Consider the following 12,388-nt stretch of genomic DNA (forward strand, 5'->3'; position numbering starts at 1 on the left):
ACAATGATCACTAATTATATTATATTTAGGAACTCGCAATAGTATCATAAGAGCAATTTCATCGAAAAACACCAGAAAATCAGAACACGAAAATATATTAGATTGAGACAACTACTCGATTGCACTGTTGCAACGTATTCAGTGATTAATGTACAAATACCTTAGATATAAGAATACTAACGTAGAGAATAAGTTAGAGAGCTATTTATTATGTTACTAACTATGTATTATGAATCTTTGTTATATGAAATAAATGATTATTGATTGATTGATTAAGTTTTGTTCTAAAAAAAATAAAGTTTGTAGTGTACATTTCATCTTATCAAAGCCGCAATGAAATACATTGACATTATATCCGCGGATCCGGATCCAGATCCGGATAATTTCATACATTTCGGATCCGGATTGCAAACCCTAATTCATACTTTTAATGCAATATAATTTACTCACCAATGAGTTTATAATGAAAATCTCTTCATTTTTGCTCAAGTTTCTCATCTCGTGGAAAATGAACAAGCTCAGTATCTCAGGGGAGAGCCAGTGCGGTCCGCGGCCGAGCGTCGGTGGTTCTGCTAACGCTACTATTCTGGAAATTAGATAATTATAAGTTCTTAGTCAGAATCAGAACTACACATGATCATAGACATGATGGAGTACCAAGACTTAAATAATTGACTATTCGGACAGTCGCCCACTTAACTAGATGTCGATAGTCGATACTGCAAAAACAATCTAAAGTTTCATTATGGTTCGCCAATACACATTTGACACCCTCGATAGAGTTTCACGAAATTAAGGCCTTGCACCATTCCACTAACGCGGGGTTAACCGGTTAAACCTGACATTGACACTAGGTTAACGATTTAACCGCTTAACCCCGGGTTAGTGGGATGGTGCAGTGCAAGTGGGCCTAAAGTGCCGCAATAACGATAAAATCTGCAGAAAGCTCACCTAAAAGCAGGGTGTATCCTTAAAACCCCACTCTCCTCTAACTCTTGCTGCGTTATCCCTGAAGCGATGAGATCATCGTATCGGTCGTGACGCAGTAATCGTTTACCGTCGTGCAGTTGAAGTTCCCTGTCGTGTACCAGTCTGAAACGAACAATTTTATTTTATTTAGCGCCATTTGCACCATCCCACTAACCCGGGGTTAACCGGTTAAACCGTTAACTCAGTGTCAAAATGTACTGGTAACCATGGTAACTCCTGGTTTAACTGGTTAACCCCGGGTTAGTGGGATCGTGCAAGTGGCCCTTATACATTTTTAATTTTGTTTTCGTCCGCATTCGTGTTTAAACTGTTCCTCTTAGTACTCCTGTACTCTCATTCATCCTCCCTTTTTAGGGTTCCGTACCTCAAAAGGAAAAAACGGAACCCTTATAGGATCACTCGTGCGTCTGTCTGTGTCCCCCCCCCCCCGCTCCGAGAAACAAAACTACGAGGTCTAAACTTTTGAAAAAAAAAAACATAAAATAGTTACACTAAATCTCGTGATGTCATGTACTATTAGAATAGACTCTATTGTGACGACTTTATAGGCGACTATTGCTTGAGGATATCTTACCTGTGTAAAACAGCTAGTTGCATGTATCCTATGCAGACCATCCAACACAGCTAGATGTCCCTTTAGGGCCGCATCAACCAACGCCGAGTTTCTCCATACAGTGTCCCCGCTGTCTAATGTAGTACGCTGTTGTATCTCGTGATGTCATGTACTATTAGAATAGACTCTATTGTGAGGAATATAAAGGCGACTATTGCTTAAGGATATCTTACCTGTGTAGTACAGCTAGAGTACTTGCATGTATCCTATGCAGACCATCTAACACAGCTAGATGTCCCTTCAGGGCTGCATCAACCAACGCCGAGTTTCTCCATACAGTGTCCCCGCTGTCTAATGTAGTGCGCTGTTGCACTAAATCTCGTGCTGTCATGTCTTGGTATAGGACTATGGGCTCTATTGTGTACCCCAGTAGGGAGGATAGTTGCGTGACGAGAAGGCTCTTGCCGCAGCCTTTTGGTCCTGGAAGTATGTCAAGTGTCATGTAAGAATGTTTCTAGAAAAAAGTGAAGGAGTGAAACTATTGCACATAATCCGCGATTTGTTTACATCTTGGTTAGTTTTTAGATATCTGTGTCTAAAAACTGAAATTTTACACGAATTGAAGTAAGTGAGAGTTAGTTTTTAGTATACAAAAATATCAAAGTTATATATACGAATACGCTAGTCTGCATAAGACGAGAGGTATGTTATTATTTAAATAGGGTATTTGACGGTATTTAAAATAAATTCGACGGTTCTAAAAAACAAACTGATTTGACCAGTAGGACCCTATTGGACATTTTGACCCAGACTCAAATATTTATTTGAAATTTTGATGAAATTATATAAAGAAAATTAAATAAATAGTAAAAGTTGAAAATATAAACTCTTTGATACATACCTACTATACAAAAATCTCCAACACTATGGCTCAAAAGCAGCTCATTCAGCAGCTCACTCTGAAAAGCAGTCTTCACCACCCCCTTCTCTTCTCTCCCCTTCTTCCCCTCCCCGCACGGCACGGCAAACTGACTCGTCTCCCCATTGATCTCCATAGCCAACAAGGCGTTTCCCTTGTACTGTATATCTTTGAGGGATACGCTCCATCGGGGTGCGGTGTCTATTTTGAGGTTGAGTAGTACTGCCTCGGCGTTTTTTATGTGTTCTTTAGTTAGGAAGGTTTTGTAGGGGTAGAGTAGGTAGATTAACTTGTGGATCGGAATGCTGGGGTTTTTCTCCTGAAAACACAAACAGTAGTCAGCGTTATCATTCTACTAAGACTCTAGTGCCGTTAAGATAGAACATTCTTACTGTAGAGTTCTCCCTAAGGCGTATAAACAAAATGAAGGAATGGAAAAAATCGCACGCTTCTGGTATGCATCGGTAGCTGGTTTGGTTAAGAGCAATTGGACCGGTGTAGCAGTTCAGAACGCATCCTATGTAACGTCACGGACGGCCGATTGCGTCCGAAATTCGAAGATCGGCAACGATCGGATGCGTATATAACGTCCGCCGACAGTAGCCAATGGCAATCTTCCAAAATACATTGAACGACAAACTCTAGTTGTACTGTATTAATTTAATTTACAAAATAAATCTTTGTACACAAGTTTAATTAACAAGTCTTCATTGCATTCCTGCACTACCTAGAAAGGAGCCTAGGCCCCAACAGTAACAAAGGTAAAGTTTATGAAATGTATAATTCGTAAATTTGTCTATAAGGTATCTGTAATATGGGCAGTGTTGTCTGATTAATTTTTTCTACCAAAACAAATTAAATAGGTAACACGCGCAAGCCAAGAAAGTTTAATGCAAACTGATTAAGGCCAAAACCTAGCCAATTTTCTTCCAACCCTGAACATTGCCCATTGTTTGACAATGGACTTGAAACCAAGTTCAGATCTGATGACAGAATCGCGTGAAGACATGACGTCACAGGGATTTTGTTCTCAGAACAAAAAGAGTTCATTTAAACTGACGAATATATGTTGAATCTTGTGGAAGCAGTTACAGGGTTGATAATACCTCTTAACTATGATTGCAGTCAAAAGTTTCTGTTTCGTTAGTCAATGTCTAGTTTCAAGGATAATTTGTTAACCAACATAAACTGGTCGTTAATAATTTTACGTGCATGTTAAAGTAGCTGCTCCAATTTAGCCTGGTCTACTTTTGGGGCTTCGGAATAATACCCTTACCAGTATAAGAGCAGCAGCATGCAGGCTATCCACGGAGAAGTCAGGCAGACTGACTTGCTGGAGCTCCGGACTGATGAGGGCGTACGCGGCTGACAGTAGCTGCTCCAATTTAGCCCGGTCTACTTTTGGGGCTTCAGAATAATAGCCTTACCAGTATAAGAGCAGCAGCATGCAGGCTATCCACGGGGAAGTCAGGCAGACTGACTTGCTGGAGCTCTGGACTGATGAGGGCGTACGCGGCTGACAGTAGCTGCTCCAATTTAGTCTGGTCTACTTTTGGGGCCTCGTCTTTCAATGTGTTGAGGTGCTCCTGGAAAGAAGACATATTTTTAATTAAAACCATTTGATACGTCAAATGTAAAAGTCGCAGTTACAATTATGGTCGGTGGTGAGACTGGTGAGCGTCCAGCAAAGCGTTCTTCACGGCTTGAGAGAGTTATTAGCACCAAGTGTCGTGTTTTTTTAACAGGGTGCAATGAGGCCGCTTGTATTTGTTTAACATGGACGCCTCACCGGACGCCGATCGTAGAAACCACCATATCATGAAATTCCTAGACATACTTACCTATATATCATGAAACGCTGCACGCTCCTACCGTGAGGCTACCAGCGCTTACAAAGAATAAGCTATTAAGTTGAACTAAATATGTCAAGTTATTAAGTTAAGGAAGCACAGTTTGTCCATATAACAGATTGTTTATTACAAGCCAATTAAATAAGCTCCTGAATGACAGAAAAGATAATTAAATGCCTTCAAACTTAAATTAACAAATCAAACAAAACGTAATATTATCAACCGAAAACCTGAAGATTAACGCTGTAAACTTTGGCAATTAAAACTTGGATAACAGGGAATTGGCACAGCACGCAATTTGGTATTTAAACAAATGACTGTCGTCCTCAATGTTTTTTGTAAGTTTGTAACTTAACATTTTTTATTGTTTATTTCGTGTGAGTACCGTACTATTAATAACACAGCATACCGAATTTTAACTCCTTTTCTGTGTTACAATAATAAATATTAAAGGTTCTAACGAAATAAGAACCTCCTCCTTTTTTTAAGTTGATCAGTAAAATAATTATAAATCCAAGTTTCTTTGCGCTAAGTGACTTAGGTCTCAAACAGTGAGGTGGTCATAAGTGGTTGGCCCTACGTAACTCGATACGCTCTAATAAGAAGAAATCTTGCTAATTGTAAGTCGATTTTAATGAAATACCAACGTTCCACTGACTCTACGACACAAAAAAATACGAAAAATAGTGTGTGTTTCGCCAGTTAATTTCCCTGTGTCATTTTTTCGACGTTTATCGCGTGTTCAAAACCCGGCAACCGGCAACCCATAAATTCCCACAGGCCAGGAACCTGTCGACAGAGCTGTGATTAACCCGGTACGCCATTATTTTTGTCAAATATAAAATTTGACTTGCCTGAGAATAGTATAGAGTAGAACGATTTATGACTTACTAGCGACCCGCCCCGGCTTCGCACGGGTTAACAAATTATACATAAACCTTCCTTATGAATCACTATCTATTTAAAAAAAAACCGCATTAAAATCCGTTGCGCAGTTTTAAAGATCTAAGCATACATAGGGACAGACAGCGGGAAGCGGCTTTGTTTTATACTACGAGGGGCGTTCAAAATATTCTCGGTATTGATATCTTACGACCTCTTCTAAAATTTCTTTCGTTACTGGCCGCTAAGGTTTATTCATTGACATTAAAAAAAAGTATAATTCGAACCGAGATAGTCTTTTGTTTTTCTGCAATTGCTGAACAAACATGAACATCCTGTGCGAATTGACAATGTTAACTAAATTAGAACATCGATGCGTGATAAAATTCTTGACAAAACAGGGTAAAAATCAAAAAACCATAAAAGAGGAAATGGATTGTGTTTACCGTGAGTCTGCTCCTTCTTTATCTACCATTCAAAAGTGGTCAAGCGAGTTTAAACGCGGAAGGGAGAGTATTGAAGATGACCCTAGACCTGGCCGGCCTGTAGTAGCTACTTCACAAGAAAATATTGATAAAGTGGAAAAACTTATATTGGAAGATGGTCGAGTGAAGGTAAAATCTATAGCACAAGTAACCAATCTCTCTATTGGTACCGTACATGATATTATACATGACCATCTTAATATGTCAAAAGTAAGTGCAAGATGGGTTCCGCGAATGCTGACTCGGCTTCAAAAAGACATGCGTGTAGCTTGTTGTTCCGATTTTATTGACCTGTGCGGTGAAAATCCTGATGAGGTGCTGCAAAGAATAGTTACTGGAGATGAAACCTGGGTTCATCATTATGACCCAGAGAGTAAACAAGAGTCCATGCAGTGGCACATTAAGGGTTCAGCTCATCCCAAGAAGTTGAAGGTCATCCCTTCAGCTGGCAAGGTCATGGCCACGATATTTTGGGATTGTGAAGGAGTATTACTAATCGATTATAAAGAAAAAGGTGTAAATATCACAGGACAGTACTACGCTAACATTCTACGTCAATTAAAGGATGTAATTAAAGAAAAGAGGCGAGGAAAGTTAACCAAAGGTATTCTGCTTCTGCATGACAACGCCCCCGTCCATACTGCTCATATTGCCAAGGCAGCTATTGTTGAACGTGGGTTTAAAACTGTTACTCACCCACCGTATAGTCCGGACTTAGCCCCCAGCGACTTCTTTTTGCTCCCCAATCTTAAAAAGGATCTGCGTGGAAATAAATTTTCTGACGATGAAGCATTGAAGGCGGCAGTGGAGGAGCATTTTTACACGAAAGATAAAAAATATTTTTACGAGGGATTAAAAAAAATAATTGATCGATCTTTTAAGTGTATGAACATAGGGGGGGAGTATATTGAAAAATAAAAATATCAAACTTTTCGTACTTGTTTGTTTTCATTCTCATACCGAGAATATTTTGAATACCCCTCGTATGTAGTAATGACTAAATGTTGTTTATTTATACTTTGCTTTATTGACTAAAACTCATAAAACAGTTGTTCCACATTCACCCCCTCATTAGCATGTCATGCCACGGAACCATTAGCGCCACACGTAAACAATTTGCGATTAATTCTGACAATGGCGCCCTCTGACAACTTATTAGTGGTAATCGTTGGACAAATAACACACCTACTTATACATGGTTTAATAAAGTCTATACACGATGATTTTTAATCGGTGATCAGGAACATTTTTTTGTAACTCAGTAATTGATGTAGATCACGTTGAAGTGGTAATTACATGGAAACAAACTTATTTTTTTTTATCATAATTTTAATTTTGAGATAAATTTTATCCTAAAATCCTTGTCACTCTAGTAATCGGTATCTATGAGTTGTATATAGCCTCTTTACAAATTTAATGGCAATTGATAATTTATGAGTAATAACTTGTCATGTCATTGTCATATGCATAAACAAAGTCATAGATCCCGCCATATCGATGGCACTTGACGTATCGTAGTTACTTCATGTAGGATAACATGTATTTAGTGGTTATTAGTTTTAATTATGTTTTAACGTTTAATTAATTAAACAATGAGATAATTGCGTGAGACCTAGCCTAATAAGTTTAATTTGGGCTAGATATTAATATTTTTACACTCCTGATCACCGATTAAAAATCATCGTGTATATGGCGTTATTAATAAACGGCTGCTAACTTAATCAGTTGATGATCGTCGTTTGTCCCTATCTGTCGTTATGCCATAGGGACAAACGATGATCATCAGCTGATTAACTTTAGCAGACGTTTATGAATAACGCCATATAGATATATTATGGAATACAGTACGTGTATAGGTATTTCTATTCTTTCTCTAAGTTTGCACTGACTTGGCAGTGACAATGTATAAACAGCAACACTCTTAACTGTCCTTATTACAAACGGCATAAAGTCCACCTATGGACAGTTAAGTATAGCATTAAGAAAACAATTTTTGTGCAACACTTGTGAACATATAGTCAAAGAATTTAATTTCCGACTTATTTTGTACCCTGCTTGTCACAGTGACAATAGAATAGAATAGTACGAGGTCTCTAGCGACTTTCATGTTGATTGTCACTGTGAAAAGGTACGAAATGGGTCAGAAATTAAATTCTTTGGCTGTATGTTCACCAGTGTTGCGCAAAAATTGTTTACTTAATTCTTTGTTACATAAAAGATTTTTTTAATTAAGTGGGATTTTTTTTAAACTGTAAACGCAAACTCACGTACACGAGCAAATTAAATTCTTTGCCTGTACATAAAACACTGCAACACATAGTTTCATAGTTTTAGTTTCAACCACGTTAGCACTAAATCTCTGTCCGTGGTAATAAAGCATGGCGTGCAAACAATTCCACCGTAATTACACAGGCAGCTTGCATTAGTAATTGCAGGTTGTTTAGACTAAATTGATTCATATTGGTTTAACCCTTCCCATTTGATATTTCACTTTTAACTTGCATTTAGCTCAGCCTTCTAAGCTCTTCCTCGCGACCAGATAAAGAAAGAAGCGTGCTAAACAGACTTCTGAAGAGTAGATACACGATTAAATAATAGGTTTAGGCAATATCCATAATCAAACGTATTGCCTTGCCACGTGTAGATATATCCAAGGGATTGATTCTTGATATCAAAGAACGGAAATGCAGGTATTGAAGACTTTAAAAAAATGCTTTTCCCAAAGCTGAGGTCTGTAGATCTTAAGTTACCAAAAGGGGTCATGTCATGTTCAAGTTTACGGCAGGCCTATTCGTGGGGCGGGGTATAAAACGCAGCGGCATATACATTTCCGTTGCTGACACATAAAATAGGAGACTTAAGGCGACATGGCGGCTTATTCTGATGTAAGGTATAGGTAAAGATCGGTTTTCCTAGGATAGCGGTGCCGTCATATAGCGGCCATCTCCATACTAAATAATACGGCTAAATATGGATGTCTTAGTATTTGTATGGAGACGGCTGCTATATGACGGCACCGCTTTCGGAGGAAACCAAAGCATAACTGTAGAATAACGAAAGGAGAACTTTTAAACAGAATTTCTGATACCAGTAAGTATAGCCTATATCTATTGGCGCCACGATCACATTTGAATATCGCCGCAACTATTCAGGATTTCACAATTCACTGTCACCCTCCATTTTAATTCTTGCGGTGAAGTTTCACATAATACAGATTTAGACTTCCGGTTCGAGCGCCATCTTGATAGTTAGCCTCATGATTTATTCCTTTGTGTTTTGCTCATTAATATTATTATATTTAAAGTGTAATACCGATAGCTTATTATACAGTAAACTAATGTGGTGGTGTGCAGTGAATGGAGGATTAATCTTGAAGCGCGTTTAACCACCATTTTGGAGTCAACGGCCGGTAGTCAACGTGCTTCTTGTAAAGGCCAGCTATTGCTTTACAAGAGCGAATAAAATCACCGTACGCTATCTTGTACTAACCGTAAAATTTTAGTCGTATTACGTTGCTCCTAATACCTTGATACTGGCGAAATGGTCTCACTGGACTGAAGCCATAATTTTAAAAGAATGAATGAATAAAGTTTCGTTTCTCGAATAGGCAGTAACCCAGTGAGTGCCGGCGGCGCCGCTATCACATTTGAATATCGCCGCAACTATTCTGGGCTTCACAGTTCACTGTCACTATACATTTTACTTTTTGAAGTGAACTTTTATCACACAGTGCGGTCTTGATAGAAATTAGTTACGAGTACCTACTGAGTAACATTGTGGACTAAAATTATTGCAATACTTTAGTTAACTATGCTGTTATATACTATGGCGTTATTCATAAACGTCTGCTAAGTTAATCAGCTGATGATCTTCGTTTGTCCCTCTCTATGGCATAACGACAAATAGGGACAAACGACGATCATCAACTGATTAAGTTAGCAGCCGTTTATTAATAACGCCATTATTAGTTAAACCTCCTTAGTCATGATATACATCTATGAAGTAGATCATCTAGACATAGAGATAGACATCTTTACAACGTAGGTATATTGAATTTGAGACTGTTTCACTAAAATATACGTAGATGTTCCTACAATGGCATTATTTTAGACGAATTTTCAAACAAGTACCTGTACCAACAATTCAGAAGTCCCTAAATAGCCATGTTTTGTTTTCAAAGCTGTAGCTCTAATCACCATAAAAAAAACAATTACCTCCTAAGCTAACAAAGTGTGAACCGACAGCGAACTTGCAAACACAATTGTGCATCCGATCCGATATAACTTTCCTGAAACTTCACCCGGTTCTATTTCCACTCTAATTTAGGCAAAGTTTCTAAATATACAGCGAGATACCATCAGTCCATTAACGGTCCAAGTTACTTCGGAAACTACTTATTTGCACCAACTTACCCGTACCCCAAACAACGACGCCACACGTAATACTAAAGTAGACGTAACTATAATACAGTATGCATTGGAGGTCTTACTGTAATAAACTTAAGGACTATTATCGTTTGTATTTCAATTTGTATTGTATATAGGTAATGCTATTTCAAGATATGACCGCAGAAATAACTTTGTGTTAGTATTAGTAAAGGATAACCTTTCGTGCTAAATAACAGTTTACATTCGATGCTTTGATTATACAAAATGACTGCCGAATTTATAATTTGCAGTATATTTGGGGATTTGAAATTTTGCATAGTAATTTATAGGTTTGTATTTAGGTTATATTCTAGACTATTGCGATTACACGAACAGGGTTAAACCGTATGCTTGTTATAACGTATAGCAATAACGTGGTAAAAGGCATTTTTAATATCAAGCAACTATTAAAATTCTCTGGCATCTTATATCCCGATTAAATTCTTTGAATTTGTAAGAAAATCATTTTATAAAACTGTTTTGATAAAAATGAAATAGGTTAAACAGTATCACTACTTATACAACGTTATTAATAATTTTTAAGAAAAAAAAACCGACTTCTATGCGGCCCGGTGAAAGATTATTGTAGATGGTGTGCTATGTAGAAAAGGAAGCATTTCGTTTCTGTAAGGCTCGCAGTTCTAACCTAACCTAACCCACTTTTGTTCGGTTCTGTGAGGATAGCAGTTCAAACCTAACCTAACCCACTTAACGGCGCATGCGGTGCGGTGTACGGGGGTTTGAGCGGGAGGGGTTTGGCCTCATCATACTTTATACCTACATTTTATGGTAGGTAATCATAGTGGTTTATTTAGTTTAGGTATCATAGTGGTTTTCCGGGTCAAGGTCCGGGTCTGTGTCCGAGTCCGGGTCCGAGTCCGGGTCTAGTCCAGGTCCGAGTCCGAATCCGAGTCCAGGTCCGGGTCCGGGTCCGAACCGGATCCGGGTACGAGTCCGGATCTGGATCCGAGTCCGGGTCCCAGTCCAAGTCAAAGTCGAAATTCGAAATCACCAAACATGTAACTATGCGTCGTTGAAGAGTTCTGTTCTGATCATCATCAGCAGTTCCAGTTCATCAAATGCGACAGTTTTTAATGTTAATGTATTATTTTATGATGAAAATACAGAAAATTCTATACGTGTGCCTTTAAGATTTGAGGAGTTCCCTCGATTTCTCATGGATCCCATGTTCAGAACTTGAGCTTGACATAAATATGGCTTAAAAACCTAACTTGCTTAACAAACATAACGAAAAGAAAAAATCGCCAAACGCGAGCTATGCGTCGTTAAAGAGTTTCGTTCTGGTCATCATCAGCAGTTACACTTCCTCAAATGTTACTTTTTAAATGTATATACTTGATTTGTTGATTCAATTCAATTCAATTCAATATTTTTATTTCGAATAAAAAAATCCATATTATTGATTAAAACACAACAATCACTATATGTATGCCTTTAAGATTTGAGGAGTTCCCTCGATTCCTTATGGATCTCATCATCAGAACTCGAGCTTGACAGAAATGTGGCTTAAAAACTAAACTTGCTTAACATACATAACGAAGAGGACAAATCGCCAAACGTGAACTATGGGTCCTTGAAGAGTTCTGTTCTGATATCATCAGCAGTTCCACTTCATCAAATGCGACAGTTTTTAATAAAAATGCTTGATTTTCTGATGAAAATACAAAAATCTCTATACGCACACCTTTAAGATTTGAGGAGTTCCCTCGATTCCTCATGGATCCCATCATCAGAACTCGAGCTTGACAAAAATGTGACTTAAAAACTTAACTTGCTTAACAAACATAACGAAGAGGACAAATCGCCAAACGTGAACTATGCGTCGTTGAAGAGTTCTGTTCTGATCATCATCAGCAGTTCCACTTCATCAAATGTCACGTTTCTGAATGTATATGCTTGATTTGTTGATAAAAACACAAAAATCACTATATGTATGCCTTTAAGATTTGAGGAGTTCCCTCGATTCCTCATGGATCCCATCATCAGAACTGGGTTTTGACAAAAACGGGACCAATCTGTATGCATATACATACAATCAAAAAAAGAATTTTCAAAATCGGTCCAGTAATGACGGAGATATGGAGTAACAAACATAAAAAAAAATAAAAAAAATAAAAAAAAAATAAAAAAAAACATACAACCGAATTGATAACCTCCTCCTTTTAGATTTGGAAGTCGGTTAAAAAAGTGCATCGTAAGGTGCAATGGAATAAGAATATAATCTGTAGATATTTCGCTAGTATTTAACCAGACCGTGGCCA

At 38.0% G+C, this 12,388-nt stretch overlaps 1 protein-coding gene across 1 annotated transcript in view; it reads right to left on the bottom strand.

The window, feature by feature from the left end:
* LOC134653111 (von Willebrand factor A domain-containing protein 8) overlaps window positions 1-12,388 on the bottom strand; it is a 50,946-nt gene that overhangs the window by 14,157 nt on the left and 24,401 nt on the right. Inside the window, exons 6-10 of the mRNA XM_063508418.1 lie at window positions 3,890-4,048; window positions 2,445-2,781; window positions 1,777-2,023; window positions 952-1,092; window positions 451-586 (exon numbers count right to left, since the gene is read on the bottom strand). Of these exons, the coding sequence (XP_063364488.1) occupies window positions 451-586; window positions 952-1,092; window positions 1,777-2,023; window positions 2,445-2,781; window positions 3,890-4,048 (1,020 nt within the window). The remainder of the gene's footprint in view (window positions 1-450; window positions 587-951; window positions 1,093-1,776; window positions 2,024-2,444; window positions 2,782-3,889; window positions 4,049-12,388) is intronic.

The sequence above is a fragment of the Cydia amplana genome, chromosome 12, assembly GCF_948474715.1.
Source record: "Cydia amplana chromosome 12, ilCydAmpl1.1, whole genome shotgun sequence".
Classification (NCBI taxonomy): domain Eukaryota; kingdom Metazoa; phylum Arthropoda; class Insecta; order Lepidoptera; family Tortricidae; genus Cydia; species Cydia amplana.